Source organism: Lagenorhynchus albirostris, chromosome 7 (genome assembly GCF_949774975.1).
Source record: "Lagenorhynchus albirostris chromosome 7, mLagAlb1.1, whole genome shotgun sequence".
NCBI lineage: Eukaryota > Metazoa > Chordata > Mammalia > Artiodactyla > Delphinidae > Lagenorhynchus > Lagenorhynchus albirostris.
Window position 1 is genome coordinate 31,860,860 of NC_083101.1, and position 20,211 is coordinate 31,881,070.

Below are 20,211 nucleotides of genomic sequence, written 5' to 3' on the forward strand. Positions count from 1 at the left end.
ACATGTGATTTTTCTCTAGCCCAGACACCTAGATGGGAAATTGCTGGGTTGAAGGATATTTGTATCTTCAGCTAGTATTGTCAAACTGCTCTCTAAATGGCTGTACTAATTAACACATCCATGACGATGTGTAAAAGCTTTTATTTCCCCACATGCTGGTACATATTAACCACTTAGTATTATCAAACTTACAACATTTTTCCCCTTATAGGTATGAAAAGCATTTCACTGATGTTTTAATTTGTATTTCTTTTATGAATGAGGTGCAGTTTTTTTAAAATCATATGTTTATCGGATATTCGGTTTAAATTGATAGTTCACAACATTTATTTTTCTACTGGATCTTTGCAGCAGATATGATGCATTGCTTAGGTCCTCCTTCAAGACTAAAGGACCTACTTCCCCAGCTGCTGCAAGTGCTGCCAGCAAATGACTTTCTACTGTCATCCTTTTGGAATTGCTTCAGCTAAAGAGAGTTACCTCACCCACGGTCAGGTCCCTTCTCAGATTAGGTCATATCTAAAGCCAAGCTCTCTTGTCCAAATTTAAGAACTCTCTGAAGGGCCATCCCAGATTTAGAGCTGTCTATACAGTCAGGCTATTTTACAAAAAAGAGTATTAAAGGTATTATAAACACTTCAAAAAAAGAAGTAGAATATTACCACAATGGTATTCTAGGGCCTTGAGTCTCCCAAGGACTTAGATGCATTTATAAGGGAGAAAAAAAAAGCCAAATCTGTGAGGAAATAAGATATTATGAGTGAGAATCATCCTCCAAAGACTTCAGATCTTGGAATTAACACATAAAGAATATAAAATAACTATCTATGAAACATGTAAGAAAATAAAAAATGAAATAAAAGGTGAGCAAGGAACAAAAATTCTCAAAATGATCAGGCAGATCTGAAAAAGAACCAAGTAGAACTTTTAGAAGTGAAAATGTAATCACTAAGATTGAAGACTAAATGAACAGGGTAAACAAGAGATTGGATGCAGCTGAAGAAAGACCTGGCAAACTGGAAGGCAGATCTGATGTAATTACCCAGAATGTAGTAGAAAGAGACAAGATGACAGAAATGTAAAAGAGAAGTTAAGAGACATGGAAAGTAAAATGGAAAAGTCTAAAATATGTATTCCTGGAGACCCCATAGGCAGGAGTAGAGAGAATAAAAGAGATGCAATATTTAAAGAGATAATGGTTATATATTTTCCAGAAATGAGATGCAATAATCAGAATGTATACCAAACAGGAAAAAAAAAAAAAGGCACACCTAGACAAACCGTAGTAAAACTGTAGTATGCCATATAGAAAAATTTTAAAAAGCAGCCTGAGAGAAAAGATATCTATAAAGGGGTGACATAGACCAATAACAGGCTCTTCAAGAGGAATTAATGAAAGGCAGAAAGCAGCAAAATGACAGTCTGAAAGAGTTGAGAAAAGTAACTACTTAGAACTGTGTATACAGGAAAACTATATATCAAGAGCACAGTAGAAATGTAGACATTCTTAACAAATAAAATCAGGGAGGGCTTCCCCAGTGGTGCAGTGGTTAAGAATCCACCTGCCAATGCAGGGGACACAGGTTCAATCCCTGGGCTGGGAAGATCCTACATGCCATGGAGCAACAAAGCCCATGCACAACTACTGAGCCTGAGCTCTAGAGCCCACGTGCCACAGCTACTGAAGCCTGTGTGCCTAGAGCCTGTGCTCCACAACAAAAGAAGCCCACACACTACAATGAAGAGTAGCGCCTACTCACCGCAAATAGAGAAAGCCCATGCACAGCAACAAAGACCCAACACAGCCAAAAAAACAAAACAAAACACAAACAAATAAGTTTATAAAAAAAAAATCAGGGAGTTTACCACCATAGATCTACACTAAAGGAAGTTCTAAGAATTATATCTCAGGAAGTAAGATAATAATAACTCTAGAAGGAAAATTTGAGACTCAAGAAGAAATGCAGAGCAAAGAAATTAGTTAACACACAAGTAGAAATAAATTTTCATTGTACAAATAAAACAATATCTTTTAAAGTCTAATTTGTGTGTTATAAGCAAATAGGACTAAATATTAGACTACCATAGCCTGTAAGTTGGAATTTGGGAAGGAGTGATTAGAAAACCTCAAAGAATATACTGATAAATATTCAAAATTAATAAGAAAGTATAGCAAGTTGGTTAAATATATAATTAATGGCCCAAACTATCAATTGCATTTCTATATACCTGCAACAACTAGTTAAATACATACCCTAGATACCCTAGATATGCTTTTACAAAAGGTTCAGAGCAGCACTGTTGTAAATAGCAAAAAATTGGAAACAGTTCCAAATGTCAGTCAATAACAGACTGAATAATGTGTGTCATTTAATCTTCATAAAATGGAATACTATATAGCAGTAAAAAGTAATATATTACAGCTACACATAGCAACATAGATAAAATCACTAGCTTAACACTGAGCAAGAGAAAAGTATGTTGTGGAAGAATACATACAGTATGATTCTATGAATATAAAATTCAAAAATGTTAAAAACTAAACAATATATTTTTTAGGGATACAAACACATGTCAAAACTATAATGAAAACCAGTGGAATGATAATCACAAAACTGAGGATAGTGGCTGACTCTGAGAAAGGAGAGAAAAGAACGGTACTGGGAGGTATCCAGGGAACTTCAATGGTAATGTACTTGGCTCCTCAACTCAGTGATGAGTACAGGAGTATTTGTTGTTTCCTTATATATCTTAAATGTATTATATAAATATTCACTTACATCTATTTACTATTTAATAAGAACAAGTATAAAACAAAGACAGGGATGATAAATATAAACTCAGAAAAGTAGTTGATAGGGGACAGGAATGGCACAGGGAGAGAGAATGTATTTGGAAACTGGCAAATAGGAAAGTTCTGTTTGGTCTTAAATAACAGTATTAAAATGTTTTATTTCTTGGTGATGAGCTCACATGTTTGTTATACTCTTTTGCTTCATAATTTGGTTGTGTGTCATATAAATGCTTTTGCATATATTGGATATTTCATTATATATATATATATATATAGTCTGTGTGTGTGTGTGTGTGTGTGTATATATATATATATATATATATATGTATATATATATTTGGAAAGGCCATCCATTATACCCACCAGAATGCATCGCACTGTATGAACAGCACTCGGATCTTTGTGGTTGGCTGCCCAGTGAAGTGGGATCTTGCCTTCGACATCAGGAATTCCAATGTTGGAATCATGCTTGATGAGCAGCTTCACATGCTCAGGGTTATTGTAGTAGGCACTCCAATGCAGAGCTGTTTGCTGCAAAATTGAGAGATTCTCAAAATAACAATAACTACAGTAACAGTGAAAACACAACAAACTCTTCCCAAACTTTCAGTGTGTGACAGGCACTGTCGTAAGAGTTTTATATATTTTATCTCATGTAGTCTATATCATGACAACTCTGGGAAATGAGTACTCTTGAATTTGCATGCTACTGGTGAGGAAAGTTAAGTACGAAGAGGGTAAGTAATCTGCTCAAGGGTGTGAAGGTAGCAAGTGGCTGAATAGAGAGTTTAAACCCAGGCAGTCTGACTCCAGAATCTGACATCTTAACCATGGCAGGGATTTAGGTCATCAAGTACTAATACCTGATAATACTGAGAAAGAAAAACCCAGCGAAATATTTTATGAATAATTATCAACAAAGCAAGTGATCATCTTTTTTTTTTTTTTTTTTTTTTTTTTTTTTTTTTTTTTTTTGGCGGTACACGGGCCTCTCACTGTTGTGGCCTCTCCCATGCGGAGCACAGGCTCCGGACGCTCAGGCTCAGTGGCCATGGCTCACAGGCCTAGCTGCTCCGCGGCACATGGGATCCTCCCGGACCGGGGCACAAACCTGTGTCCCCTGCATCGGCAGGCGGACTCTAAACCACTGCACCACCAGGGAAGCCCCAAGTGATCATCTTGATATTGTACTAAGCACCTTAAGAATCTGATAGAAGGTTTATATTTTAATATCTATCAGAAAAGATCCATGCATAGGAAAGCATGGATCTAGAATCCATTTTTTATATCAAAGGATAAATTTAAATTTAACTATAATTTTACAGGATAAATTGTTAAGATATATTTTAAAAATACAGCAACACTTGCTTTATTTTTAGATAAAGTTAAAAATGAACATGCTGAATTTGCCAATGTTGCTTTAAAAATCTCTTCTGTCATTCTCATCAACATACTGGTTTCTCTATTAGGAGAACTATTAATGAAACCACAGAGAAACTGTTTAGATACACTTTATACCTTTAGAGTAGCATTGTCATGAATCCAATCTAGAACGAAATCATTTAACACCAAGAACCAAGCTCAACTGTCACATTAAAAACTTTAAATGTTGGCATATGTGGTATTCATTCAAAGTGAACCTACAGGCGTCTAACATGTAGAGTTATTAACTCATTACTTTTTGTTTAGTGATAACTGCAGAATAAAAAAGTCACAAGTATCAAAGCAGTTAATCGCCTAAAACCACATTTTCAGTAAACAACATGTACAGTTTCTGTAGTTCTTTTCTTTTCCTATATTTGTTCTTTTTTAAAGAATTAATTAATTTTTGGCTGCGTTGGGTCTTCACTGCTGTGTGTGGGCTTTCTCTAGTTGCGGCGAGCCGGGGCTACTCTTCATTGTGGTGTGCGGGCTTCTCATTTTGGTGGCTTCTCTTGTTGTGAAGCATGGGCTTTAGACACGTGGGCTTCAGTAGCTGCAGCACGCGGGCTCAGTAGTTGTGGCACACGGGCTTAGTTGCTCCACAGCATGTGGGATCTTCCTGGACCAGTGATTGAACCCATGTCCCGTCCCTGCATTGGCAGGCAGATTCTTAACCACTGCACCACCAGGGAAGTCCCTGTCCTGAATATATTTACTGAAATATATTATGCTGTTGAACCTAACAGTAAAAAGTTTGGGGTTGCATTTTTTTACATCTTTGTTTTTTATTTTTCTAGTAATTCTTTTTTTTTGGACTGTGGTAAAATGTACATAACATAAAATTTACCATTTTAACTGTTTCTAAGTGTAGTGTTCAGTGGTATTGAGTACGTTCACATTGTTGTGTAACCATCAGTACTATTTATCTCCAGAATTTTTTCATCTTCCCAAACTGAAACTCCATACCCATTTAACAATAACTCCTAATTCCCACCTCCTCCCCGTCACCTGGCAACCACCATTCTACTTTCTGTCTGTATGAATTTGACTCCTCTAGGTACCTTGTAAGTGGAATCTTACAGTACTTGTCTTTTTGTGTCTGACTTGTCACTTGGCATAATGTCCTCAAAGTTCATCCACATTGTAGCATGTGTCAGAATTCCATTCCTCTTTAAGGCTGAATAATATTCTACCGTATGTATATACTGCATTTTTTTAATCCAGCTGTCCATCAAAAGACATTTGGGAGGTTTGTGAGTAACATCTTTGGGCTATTTTGAGTAACGCTGCTATGAACATGGATGTACAAATATCTGTTCTCATTCCTGATTTCAATTCTTTTGGGTATATAACCAGAAGCAGATTTACTGGATCATATAGTAGTTCTATGTTTAATTTTTTGAGGAACTGCCATATTGTTTTCCACAGTGGCTGTACCATTTTACATTCCCACCAACAGTGCACAAGGGTTCAAATCTCTCCACATCCTCACCAACACTTGTTATTTTTGTTTTTTTGTGATAATAGCTATCCTAAAGGGTGTGAAGTGCTATCTCGCTGTGGTTTTTGATTTGTGTTTCTTTTGTGATTAGTTATATTAAGCATCTTTTCATGTGCTTATTGGCCATTTGTATATCTTCTTTGGAGAAATGTCTATTCAAGTCCTTTGCCAGTTTTTTAATTGAGTTGTTTGGTTTTTTGTTTGCTCACTTATAATGTATTTTATAATATGATTGGTCTGTGACAGATTAGAAATTTAAAAAAAAACCGATCCTTCACCTCAGATGGTTTGAGACTCAGTGCTCTATGCTTTTGTCCTTCTTTCTTCTCTGTGGCTGCCTGGACTATGCAGATCCATTTTCCATCTCTCTGACTGAATAACCTCCCATCCCTGTTCAATAACAGAAGAACATACAAGGACTGGAAGACAGCAGGAAGTTCACAGAATATATTGGGGAAGACATGAAGCCCAAAGACAGTTGTAGCTTCTCAAGTGATTAACGGGTCTTGTGCTTTTTTCAGTGAAATATTTATTTATTTAGCCACTTGGCTTGTGGAATCCTAGTTCCCTGACCAGGGATTGAACCCAGGCCCTCAGCAGTGAAAAGACAGAGTCCCAACCACTGGACCACCAGGGAATTCTCAGTGAAATATCAGCACTATAAATGCTGTGAGTTAAGAATAATATTAATTTACAAGTTGTAAAATAAAGTTAAAGTTGATTTCAGAACTCTGGGTTATGTGAATGACTACTAAACAAAATCTAAAAGTCACATAAAGAACACTATGGGAGTGAAAATATTATTGAATATAAACCCAGTGAATGACTTATAAGAGTTTTAATTACATGAGAGTGCTGGAGTTAGCAAGACTCTATGATTAAGTGCCTGATGAAAAGGAAGAGGATGATTGCATTTGTCTAACTAAAGACCACATTTTTTTCCTGTAAGGAATGATCAGAGTGTTGACCAAAACAATGACCAATGGGCACACTATGTTAAAACTCAAGAGCAGGGAAGATAATGGACCCTAGAAAGAATGCCAGAGCAGATGTTAGAATCAAAATGAACTAATAATAATAATTTTAAGCTAATATTTATTGAGAGAATACTATGCACTGGGCATTGTGCTAAACACTTCATATATATCATCTCATTTTATCTTCAACAACCCTTTATCCCCTTTTCACATATGAGAAAATTGAGGAATAGAGGAGTTAAGTAATTCAATGGACATAGAACAAGTGGTGGCTTTTACACTGAAACCCAAGAAGAATGATGCCTAAGCCCAGGCCATTAAAGCACTATGCACTTAGTTCATTACCCAGGGCATTTGGCCACCACAAATCTAACTACCTTTAGCAACTATCTTGACTAGCAGTCAAATACTGAGTTGGAGTTAGACAGGCCTGGTTTGAATTCTATTCCTGCCAATTGGATCTCGGGCAGAATTTTAATCTTCTTGAGCTTCAGTTTTCCCATATGTAAAAAGATGATACTACCCACCACACCTGGTTGCTGGGAGGATAAAATGACAGAATTTAAGTGAAATACTTTACTGGGGTGTGTGGAGACTTGGAATTGTTCTACCATGCATGAGTGGTAATTTAGGCCTTCTTCCGTGAGATTTCACATCATAAAATAAAGCATTTGCTTTCTGCTCTATTTGTCTTCGATTTTGACAGTCCGTTACCTTGTTTTTATCCTGTGTATCCACTTCTCCTGGTGCCATAAACTTCAGCAGAAGCGCCAAACACTTAGGGCTCTTGTGCCGGGTAGTCAAGTGTAAAGGAGTCATTTCTTCTAGATCCTTCTGCATCCAGTTTGCTCTGCGTGTAAGTAAGAGTTTCATGAAACGATAATTTCCCTAAATAAAAAATAAGAGACAGTAAGAAGAAATTTAGTTTGGAGCCAATTTTTTTTTAAATTTTAAAATGTTTTAAGCATTTTAATTATTCTGCTAGAATAATAACATTCAGATAAATTAATAAAAGGAAAATACTTATAATTCTACTACTCTAGCAATTGTTTTATTTTTTCACGTTTCTTTCCAACTGCTTTCTATGTGCATTTAGTTTACTCAGTGGCTGGTCAATATTTCATTGTGTTAAGGCAAGACATTTTATTTAATCATTCTATTATTGCTTGTAATATTTTTTTAATAGAAAATGCTACAATGTACATGATTTTTCACATTTTTTTTTCCATAGAATAAATTATCAGGAACCAAATAACTGGGTCAAAGGAGTTTGTGCATTTTATGGTTTTTGGTGTATTTTCCAAATTGCTATCTAGTTGCAACAATGTGTGAATGTATTAGTTTCAGCACAATCTGACCAGCACAGCACATATTATTTATATTCAAAGTATAATAACTTTGTGAAATAAGTAGAGATTTTAAACCCCAATTTACAGGTGAGGGAATTGAGATTCAAAGGGGTTAAATATTTTGTTCACAGTCATTTGGTTAATAAGGAAAAGGTGGTTAGCTTTCTTGACGAGAGCTATTTACAGGTACAGCTAAGGTAGAAGCAGCTTCCTCAAAGTTCAGGTCCCAGACTCATCTGTTCACACAAACACCAATCCAGGAGTCACTGTAGGCTGCCCACTTGCAGGCAGTGCTCTCCACACCAGTTAAACCCTCCAATCTGGCAGAACCAACCCATCTGGAGAAAGAAGTTTAGTTACAAGGGCTAGAGTAATACACTGGTGGGGACTCAGGTCGACCATTTTATAGTAAGTCTATGTGAGCTTTGAAACCCTTAAAAAATATTCCAGGGGCTTCCCTGGTAGTGCAGTGGTTGAGAGTCCGCCTGCCGATGCGGAGGACACGGGTTCGTGCCCCGGTCTGGGAAGATCCCACATGCCGCGGAGCAGCTGGGCCCGTGAGCCATGGCCGCTGACCCTGCGCGTCCGGAGCCTGTGCTCCGCAACAGGAGAGGCCACAGCAGTGAGAGGCCCGCGTACCGCAAAAAAAAAACAAAAACAAAAACAAAACAACAACAACAACAAAAATATTCCATAGTTCTGGGTTTCCCTGGTGGCGCAGTGGTTGAGAGTCCGCCTGCTGATGCAGGGGACACAGGTTCGTGCCCCGGTCCGGGAAGATCCCACATGCCGCGGAGCGGCTGGGCCCGTGGCCATGGCCGCTTAGCCTGCGCGTCCGGAGCCTGCGCGTCCGGAGCCTGTTTTCCACAACGGGAGAGGCCACAACAGTGAGAGGCCCAAGTACCACACACACAAAAAAATAATAAAAATAAAAAAAAATTCCGTAGTTCTTTTAAGCTCTTTCCTGAGATCTAGCTCCATATTTCCAATTCTGATTGGAGACTTCAATATGCTTGGTATCACAGATATTTCAAAGTCAACATGAACAAACTGCATTGCATGATCAAGTTCTCTACTTCATGTGTATTTTCTCTTTCCCTATTCAAAGCATAGTGGCAGGCAGGGCTACCTGTCTTTTTCATCTTCTGAGACCCTCTACATCCTTAACATTGTTGGAAATGTGACCTTTAAGTATTATAATTACAATGCATTAAGCTTCTACTATCAGGAGCTATTGGTATTAGTAAGGAAGACATTTATTGATTGAGCAGGTTCCCCACTGTGATGCATGTGAGGCTCTAAGTAAGGCAAAGGGAACTAGCTAGAGCAACAGTGAGGTGCAGAAGGAAGAATGAGACTTGCCTGCTTGCCTGCAGGGGCAAAGACAGGATTCAACTCAGCTCCAGGGCTGGCGCAGAGATAAGGGAGAACAAGGCTAGGAAAAGGGTCATAAGGCTGTCTATACTAGATGGACAAACTTGGAATGGACTGAAAAACAAATGAATGCAGCTTATTTATTTCCTTTCAGAGAGGCTTTCCTTGACCACCCTAAGCAGAACTTATTTTGTTCTTCTTTATTGCAGTACCCTTTCATTTCCTTCATAGTACTTTCCCCAGTTTGTATTTACATATGTTTTTATTTCCCTTCACTGAGATTTCCCTCATAAGCAGTAAGCATCATGAAGGCAGAGACTATGTTTTGTTGACCACTGTGCTCGGCATGGTTCCTGGCACATAATAGGTGCTTAATAAATATTACTTGAAGGACTGAGTGAATAAGAGGAAATGAAATATCTTATAGAGGTTTTTGTTTTTATTTAAAAATTCTTATTTACAGTTGCTAAATTAGATCATAACAGTTAAGAATATTAACTCTCGGGGCTTCCCTGGTGGCGCAGTGGTTGAGAGTCTGCCTGCTGATGCAGGGGACACGGGTTCGAGCCCTGGTCTGGGGGGATCCCGTGTGCCGCGGAGCGGCTAGGCCCGTGAGCCACAGCTGCTGAGCCTGCGCGTCTGGAGCTTGTGCTCCGCAACAAGAGAGGCCGCGACAGTGAGAGACCCGCGCAGCGCGATGAAGGGTGGCCCCTGCTTGCCGCGACTGGAGAAGGCCCTCGCACAGAAACGAAGACCCAACACAGCAAAAATAAATAAAATAAATTAATAAACTCCTACCCCTAACATATTAAAAAAAAAAGAATATTAACTCTCAAATATCTGGAATTTGGTTACTATTACTTTTTAATGTTTTATTTATCTGAGCTTCATTCATAGTGGACATCATTTATCTGGATTTTCTGATTTCACCCAATGCAATTTTTTGAGAAGGTACTAAAATTTCCTCAAGAGGGCACCCTGCTCTAAATCTCTTGCCGTCTTTTCTTTCAGAAAAAGAGAAAAATGCCCAGGAAAAATAAACATATGTGGTACTTCATACCAAAAAAATAAGGTTTGACCTTTCTGAGCATAACATTTCAAATATTACAGAATAATTCATCATGACTTTTAAAGATATTCAATCAGACAGTCATTGTGAATTTGAAATTTAGAGGAAATGGGAAGGAGAAGGAGGAAACTAGAATGTGTTAGGGGGTGGCTACTGACTTATAGTGCTTGGTATATTTACATTTCACATTATTCTGCAGATTCTACCTACAGAAAACATCGTACACCTCAGTAATAATCATTCATTCATTCAACAAACATCCATTGAACCTTGTTACAAAGCAGGAAGGAGTAAAATGTTTGTACTTTACTTATTACAAAGCTCTTTGACATAGATTTCATCTTTGCTCCTCACAGAAGTATCGTGGAAAATTTTTACATATCAGTTAAAGTATCTTCCTGTGACTCTAATTTCCTCATCTGTAAAACAGGAATAATAATAGTACCTGAGATTATCATGCATATGAAATGATAAAGGTAATCTCTGTACTTAGAACAGTACACAAAGCAAATGCTCAGGAATGTTTGCTATCTTTATTATGGACAGTTTTCCAATGTGGAGGAAGCAATAAAACATAAATGGTCAAGTGGAACCAAGAATGGCCCATGACAGAGGGCATGTAGATAGAAAGATCTAACTGAACATGGTATACATAGTTCAGCTACTGATTAAGGAGAGAACCAAGGTTAGGAACAGGTAAAAGTAAAAATAGTTGGAATGTTATAAATAATGGCTTTTCTGATTTTTTTTTACATTGAGAAAGATGTCTATACTCTACTTACGGATAAAGGTGATATAGTACCAACAAGAACATACCCAATAGGAATTTAGCTGGTACCCTGAGGAGGGGTCAGCTATATGATCAGGCCAGCTTCTTCTATTCCAAAGGACAGAGACACATCAGATATTACTGACGAATGCTGGGACTAGAAACAATATAATCCATTTGGACCAAGGTCAACCTCCTTGGTCTCATGAACAAGCATTTATTAAATGCCCAGTGTATGCAAACTCAATTCTGAGACTGAACAGAGGGGACAGACAACCTTTGAGCTAAAATCAGGAGAGTATTTGTAATATCAGTGGAAAAGAGGACAACACTAGTTTGAGGCAGCAAGCTATTTTGATAACCCCCTGAAGACTGTATGACCCTGGGGACACATGTTATAGGCTACTTTGTTTCCCGTAATGCTTCCTCAATACAAAAGCAAACAGACAAAATGTCTAAACATTTCCTCACTATTGCTTGAAATTTGGACTTCTTAAGTTTTCAAGTTTATTATAACACAAATACTTTGGGGATGATTTGGAAGTTAACAATTTAGTATCATATCTTAGGGCCACACAGAACATGATCCTGAGGTGAAGACTGTTTCGGAATTTGCTTTTATAATTTCTGACTGGGTAGGAAATAGTATAAGATCAAAAGAGATAACAGATCAAAAGAGTGTATATTCTTAAGAAAATTCCGGTGGTAAGTGAGCAGAAATGAGAGCTAAAGTTACAAAAAAGTCCTGATTTCATCACTAAAAGGACATTAACTCTGATATGATGAGGTCTATTATGCCAGTGAAATGTGAAAATATTTCCTAATGTCTCTGAAACATTGAATAAGACGTCGTTTCTCAGTTTCTGGTTTTTTGTTGTTGCCGTTGTTGTTAGGTACTAATAATCCTCATCTTAATCTTCCTGTAATTATTAACACCATGAGCTTCTTTTGTCTGTAATGTAAGTGATTATGACATTTGGATTTTCCCCAAATACATGAAAAGGAGTATAATATCTGAAAGGGTAAAAGAATGAAAAAGCTCTCTGACCTGGAGAACAGCTCTTGAAATGAATCTGGGAACAAATCAACTCAAAATGCCACTTAAGCTCATATTTTTGTCTGTCCAACTTGCTAAGAGGAACTCCTTTTTTTAGGAAAAGTCATTTAATCTTAATAACAATGATATGGAAGTTCTGAGTGAAATACTTTGATATTTTGTTTCAGATTTTTCATTTTTAAGAAATAAAACATAACATATATGGTTAATACTCCCTTTGTGTCCTTCCCCAATTCTATTACCTTTTCTCTCTTTGGAGAACTTGGTGGTTATCATTCCAGTGAATGTTTTGATACATTTTATTTCTTACAAATACATGTATTCATAAACTACATAGCATTATTTTACATGTTTTCAATCTTTATATAAGTAGCCCTACATGAATCATTTGCCACCTTTAACTCAAAGCAATATTTTTGAGATGTATCCAAATTGCTTTGGTTCACACATTTTCACTGAAGAAAGCTTTCTGTCATATGAAAATAATGTTATATTTATTTATTCTCTAAGGGAATACTTAGCATGTTTCTCACTTTTCACTATTACAAACAATACTGTAATGAATTTTCTTGTAGCTCCTGGTACACGTGCCAGGATTTCTGAAGCTGCTGGGCTGAAACTGTTCTCTCAAGTAGTTACTCCAATTTACACTCCCACCACTAATGTTTGAGAATGCTTGTTTCGCCACATCCTCTCCACACTTGGTTTTGTCAGACTTGCTAACTTTTGCCAATATGATGGGTATACAATTGTATTTTACCATGGATTTAATTTTCATTTCCCTTCTTGAAGTGGAACGTCTTTGTTAGCTATTTGTTTCTTCTTCTGTGAAGAGCTTTTTTGCATTGTTTACTCATTTTGCAACTGAGCTATTTGTCTTTTTCTTACTGATCTATAGAAGTTATTTACATATTCTGGATACTAATTCTTAGCTTGTTTTGCAAATATCTTCTCTCTTTGTGTGGCTTTTCTTTTTGCTTTGTTTATGTTCTTCCGCTAGGAATGAATTCATGATCTGAATGATGATACTGGTAGCTTTCTTAGCATGAGATTTCTTCATATATTTTGTTTGAGGGCTCATTTTAAAGAGAAGATTGTTTGCTGTTATTTTTTGTTTTTTTTCTTTTTTTCTCTTTGCTCACCCTTATAGCTGCTAACATCCAGCTCCTGGTCCATTATAAGAATCTGTACTTATAATGATGTTTCGCAGCCCCATGTCTAGTGATACTAGGGGTATCACAGTTACTGTCACTGAGCTAGTGGGGAGCTTCCTGGTCCTGAGGCTTATCTTTGTCCTGCTCCTGCCACTTCTCTAAAACAGCTTCCTCTAAAGCTATAGCCTCATATCAAGGCAAAGAATACTCCCAAATTCTAAGTATTTTCTTGGCTTTAGTGTGAATATAGGACTGCCTGTAGCAGTCCTTTCCCCCACTGGGACACTGAAGAGACTAGATATTTTCTCAAAACCTACATATTTTCTGATGAATCTCTTTGCATTCTTGTTCTCTCTGTGTCCTCAGCACTTAATTTACTCTCACTGTAGCTGGGGAGAAAACAATTGTCCACCAAATGTTAATTTATTTTTTTGTTCATTTATAGGTTTGTGTATAATTTTGTCCTGGAAGTATTATAATTATATGTATAATAGCACAAATAAATGTAAGGTAGGCATTCTGCCATATTTTATTCTAAATCCTAATCATACTACATACCAAAAGATACATTATTTAAAACTGAAATGGAAATAATAGAAACATGATCTGTTACTATAAAGTCTAATGCTATCTATGTAATTACATATTTATAAACTCTCAAGGCATATACCATGTTAATTTTTAAAAAGAATCACTAACTCCAGGAAGTATATAGGTCACAAATATCAATAACCTCTTTATCTCAATCTTTCCTGTAATGGTTGCAGACACAAATGAGTCTTAGAAATACCACAATAGTGTTGGGAGAGGCAATCTGCCGTGGGCCCTGAGTGTCCCTTCATGTTCTTACTAAATATGCCAAGAATGCAAAGCCTCGACTCCTCTACCTGGGCCATTTCTCAGAGTTGGGTTTGTATCAAGCAGTCTTAAGGGACATTAATGTCTCCCAGGACATTAGATAGAGAGTCTTGCTTACTACTTACTAAAGTAAGTAGTAAAGTCTGGAGCTACCCCAAATTCAGCATTCCTCAGATGCCATGTGAACCCCAGTGTCCATCTGGGGCCTCTGCGTTGCCTCCTGGTTCTTGGGGGTAAGGGATGCCAAAATGCAAGTGCTCATGCTTTTGCCATCAGTGATAAAGCTTTTTTTGTCTCTGATGGTAGTCTTATGTCTTCTGCCAGTACTCAGAACCAATTTATTACCTTGTAATAAGTTGGCATAAACAAAGAAAAAAGTAGGGCAAATTAAATCCAAGACCTGACAGTACAGGAAATGAGGAGGGGATACTGACGGAGACATAGTTCTCTTGAAGAGTAAGGACCAGGGCCCTGCAGGTCAGGTTCAGGGATGAGAAGATTCCATGTGATCATACCCAAGCGGTGGGCAAGGTTGGGGAGATAAGGGAACCCACTGTCCTGTTAATGACTCAGTGAGGAAGAGCAGGATTGAAACAAGCCACCCAAATGATGCCTTGGTCTTGGCTCACCTTCCCCTGGGCAAGCAGAGGAAGGGAAGAAAGCATGACAATGGGGCAGCAAGCTGAAAGGCAATGTAGTTGTGGCCGCTGAGTCAAGGAATCTCCAAAGTGGAAACCAACGGAGAAAGCAATGAGACCCTGCTACTTGATACAGAATTTTGGGTGGACTGAAAACAGCAGAGGTTCCCTTGGCGGAGACATGAGTGGGCAGCTGCTCAAAAGTGAAAGTGAACGCAAAGCCTTGCCTGATAACACAGAGCCAACTGTGCCACGTACCTGATCCCTGCTATAGTCTGCTTTGTCTGGCAATGAGGACAAAGAACTGGGCGTGGAGATGGCCATGTCTGAGGCAAACTGCTGGTTTAATGGTGCCCTTGATGCTCAGAGGTTCCCCTGAATGCTTTGTCCTGGTTTACTGATGATTTGGCTAAGCTAAAACCTGATGGCAACCACTGGGAGGCAGTCCAACGTCCATGACAACTCTGGAAGACCGACTGTGTACAGGGCAGGTCAGCCCTCTACATTCTATGGGCATTCTATGCTCCATGCTGTCCTCAGGAATCTGAAATTATCAAGAGCAGCCATGGCCTCCTTGAAAATAAACTCAGAAAGATTTCTGGTTCCACCTCAGTTACCTCTTCCTGATCCACACACCTGAGAGAGGTAGGGTAGTTTGGTTACTGTATGTGGCCACCCGCAGAAAGAGCTCATCTCCTCATGGCAGCCTCCTGGGAAGTAATCAGGACAAAAGGAGTGGGGAATCATATACACCTATGTTGAAAATTTGGGGTTCCGCCCTGTCCATCCCTGGTTATGATGCTTCTTTCTTTCCCCTGAGAGTAATCCCAGGCTGGCCTCATTGGTACACCCTCTTGGTGGCAGCCCAACCAAAAGGGAGCTTAGAGATTCAAACTTAACTCTGGTTCAGCCACCTGAATTTGTTTGCTGATCGACATGGTCCTACATCATACACATTCACAATGACCACTTGCTTGAGTACCCTACTCACAAAGTCCTCCTAAATGCCCACGTGGGCTAAAGTGGGGGACATAACGGGTCTCTGTAAATTTGTCCTATATGTATCTACCCTTCTAGGTGAAAGGTATGGGTGCAAGTAGGAGATGAGGAGAGAAAAGGTGAGGAGTTCTAGCTATTAGGGTGGGACACACTGATTTTGTGGTTGAGGAGGGAATGCAACAACTTCAGCACCTGGGAAGGGGACACCTTGGGAGGTACAGGGAGGAAGAGGACAACTGATGCTCTCTTTGTCCTCTGGATCCAGTACTGTATCCCAGAAAAAAACAAAATTACTTTTCACTACCTGAATCAAATAGCAGCTGAGGCTTGCAATCTGATCTGCTTTTGTGTTTGTCATCCCCATCCATGTGCTATGAAACAGAAAAATTCATGTGGACATGGATGGACCTGAACTCTTCTGCCATGCTTGATGCCATCAATGGCAGCATGAGAAGCCTTGGGTTATGCCATGTATGACAATCAAAGCTGTAACTACTTGGTGATACTGCCCATGTGGCTTAGCCAAACAATGAAACGGTGATCCACATTTAACAACAAATCCCGAACTAAAGTGACTTGTGCCTCTTCAGGTTATGTTTGTATCTGGGGGAGAGAGGGCCATGAAATAGTTCTCCATTGGGCTTAGGGGTTGCTTTTCAGCCCCTAGTGCCTCATGTAATTATTGGTATTAACACCAAAGATCAGCAGGTCAGTCAAACTCCCTTGCATGGGTCATAACAGATAACAGAATAGCCTTAGAGTATATCTTCGCTGTATAAAGTAAGACCTACTGTCTCCCCTGGTACTTATTCACAGTGGACTTAATCCAGGACACTGAAGTCAATACTGCAGGTTGTTCTCATCCTGTGGCTTGGAGTTCTATTATTTAAATGCTGTATGAGACATATTAAACAGATTTGTTCCCAGCCTCTGTTGGTCAGATTAATCAGAGTAGCTGACAGAATGGCATGCTCATGTCAAGAACATGTAGGGCTAAGTGACGGGTTGCTGGGAGAAGCAATTTACCATGGGCCCTAATCATCACTGCATGTTCTTATGCCAAAAATGCAGAGACTTTACCACTCCTGGCCTAGGCAACTTCTCTGGGTTGTGTTTGCTGCAATCAATTTGAGGGGTGAGGTCATCTCTTCTGGGTTTACTAGCTGCTCACTACAAAAGCGTAGATTCCTGAAGTTCAGTGTTCCTCTGTGCTATGATGGAAAACTGCTGTGTGTACAGCATCCATCTGGGCCTTCTGTGACTCTCTCATGGTTCTTGGGGGAAAGGGAAATCAATACAAACATATAGGTGCTGATGCTTTTTGCTATGCTGTGAATAATAAACTTCTTTGTCCCTGACCCTAGAGGCTTGTGTCTATTGTCAACATCCATGAAGCAGTAACAGACTAACTTCTTATCTTGCATATACGGTGAGACAAAATCTCAAGCCTCGAAGATAGTTCTATATTATTGTAATATGAAATGAAGTACTGAATATAAGAAGTGAAAAATTGATTAGAGAGGTGAGTAGGGGCTAGAAAATGGAGAGTCTAATACAGTAGGACGAAGTGTCTAAAATTTATCGTGTAGGTAATGGGGTGCCAGTGAAGAGTTGAAGGAGGAAATGACATGAATGGATTTATGTTTTTAAGAAATATCCTGGAGGCTGTGTGAAGTACTGATTTGAGGGAAACAAATCTTTGGTAGTGAGACTAGTTAGGGGGTTACTACAGCAATCCAGAACAGAAATGATGGGAGCTAAGTGGAAATAAGAGGACAGACTGTGAAATATGTAAGAGGCCTCCTGAATGGGTACAAAATGGAGAGTGGTGTCAACAACTGAAAGGACAGAAGGAGAAATAGGATTAAGGATAAAGATTTTGAGTTCTGTTTTTCTAACGTGGAGTTTGGGCTGTCTGAGGGAAATCTATATAGAGATATCTAGCAAAAAAAAAGAAAGAAAGAAAAGAAAAGAATCTATATGGAACTGAAGATTGGAAGAGACAGCTAGATTCAAGATATAGGGTTAGGAATCATCTATATTAATAGCTGTTTCAACTATTTTATCTAAAGACATAATTTCTGGCATAAATTAAATTACATGAAACTGGAAAAATGAATCTATACATCTTAGCTGAAATAAAAACATGATTTAAATATCCACATAAATAGCTCAGTACAATGCAATCCATACTGTTCTTTTACCTAGACCACGAGATACTACTACCGTATCAAATATAGAGTATAAGTGGATTGGAAAAAGGATGGGCCTTTCCTCATTATTCTTGTCTGCTTGGATCATTCTTTGATCCCGGTTGATTTAGGTGTCTTATTGTACTCTGGTTTCCTGCTTTTTTTTTCTTCTTCTTCTTCTTTTTTTAAATTTAATGTGAATCTTTACAGGAAACAGTTACAAAAACCGTTTTTGAATGACATGAATTACTGAGCTATAGAAATGAAATCAAATCTGCATTGCTTTTCCCAATCACAGACATTCTCTTTCTTTTCTTAAATTTCTGATTTCAAGCCTAAATACTGTGTTTTACAGCTAAAATTTCTAATTACTCAACAATTATGATGGTAACCACATCACTAACCTGTCATCTTATGCAAATCTGAAAAAAATGTTTTTAAAAAGCTATTTGACAATTCTCTAAGCAAAGGTTAAGAATGATACTTCAAAGGCAGAATGGAGCTCTATTTGTTGCTTTTCAAGTTTAAGATGTTCATCCATCTGGCAGAGCAGCTAGACAATACATCAGCCAAGAACATCCCTCTGGCTTGAAACAGATTCTGGCTCTCAGAGAGGATTTGACTGAAGGAAAGGCAACATCTTTATTTGCTCTGTGGCTGAACTCTTCTAATATTTCTCCTCAATGCCTCCTCCAAGCCTTGGCTCCATCTACTAACTTGGTTTCCATAGGAATAGACAGAACTATCAAATGGCACATAGTCAAACAGCACAACAGAACGAGAAAATGTTACTGTCAAAAAAAAGTAGACAGACTTTTCTCTAAGAAAAGAAACTATGAAAATATATCCTTGACTCTGAGGCTTCCTTACCCAGTGCTGGATTTTTCATGTGCTTTTCCTGCCTGACATAGACTATTTTTTTTTAAAGATTATTATGAAAATTAGTCCCTTCAGTGGAGAGGATTTCATACAAAAAATATTAAAAGTTATAAAACGCCGTGATGCTTATTTCCACAAGTACAATTCTCTTGTGCTTGTGAGCTACCCTCATTTATTCAGAGTGGTGCTTTGAGTTGGCAAAACCTTTTGGGCTGATTATAAAATGTATTTTGTTTCTCATAGTTTGACATTTTATTTATAGGAAAACATTTATTTCATCTTAGTTCTCAAACTCTAGCATGCATCAGGATCTCTGGAGAGCTGGAAAACACAGTCTGCTGAGGACTTCCCTCAGAGTTTTTCATTCACTAACTCTGGTGCGGGGTCCCAGAATCTACATTTCAAACAAGTTTCTGGGAGACACTGGTGCTGATAGGTCCAGGAGTTCACACTTTGAGAATCATTGTTTAAACAAAGAATCTAAGAACAGAGTTCTCAACCCTGAAGAACTTAAAAAAAACAAACAACAAAAACCACCAAAAAAAGAATGCCTGTTTCATCCTAGATCAACGAAGTCAGAATTTCTGAGGCTTTGGCACCAGAAAACTACTAGAGCTAATAAATGAATTTGGTAAGGTTGCAGGATACAAAATTAATGTAGAGAAATCTCTTGTATTCCTATACACTAACAATGAAAGATCAGAAAAATAAATTAAGGAAACAATCCCATTCACTGCTGCAACAAAAAGAATAAAATACCTAGGGATAAACCTACCTAAGGAGGTAAAAGACCTGTACTCAGAAAACTATAAGACACTGATGAAAGAAATCAAAGATGACACAAACAGATGGAGAGATATACCATCTTCTTGGATTGGAAGAATCAATATTGTGAAAATGACTCTACTACCCAAAGCAATCTACAGATTCAATGCAATCCCTATCAAACTACCAATGACATTTTTCACAGAACTAGAACAAAAAAATTCACAACTTGTATGGAAACAGAAAAGACCCTGAATAGCCAAAGCAATCTTGAGGGAAAAAAATGGAGCTGGAGGAGTCAGACTCCCTGACTTCAGACCATACTACAAAGCTACAGTAATCAAGACAATATGGTACTGACACAAAAACAGAAATACAGATAAATGGAACAGGAGAGAAAGCCCAGAGATAAAC

The 20,211-nt window shown here is 38.2% G+C and overlaps 1 protein-coding gene across 7 annotated transcripts in view; it reads right to left on the reverse strand.

Annotated features, from left to right (window-relative positions):
- Nucleotides 1-20,211, reverse strand: part of INVS (inversin) — a 142,797-nt gene that overhangs the window by 67,773 nt on the left and 54,813 nt on the right. For 6 of the 7 annotated variants that reach the window (XM_060154730.1, XM_060154733.1, XM_060154732.1 and 3 more), the window contains 2 exons: nt 7,409-7,582; nt 3,158-3,325 (listed from right to left, as the gene is read on the reverse strand). In XM_060154730.1, coding sequence (XP_060010713.1) covers nt 3,158-3,325; nt 7,409-7,582 — 342 coding nt within the window. The remainder of the gene's footprint in view (nt 1-3,157; nt 3,326-7,408; nt 7,583-20,211) is intronic. The other variant, XM_060154731.1, reaches the window with a different exon arrangement.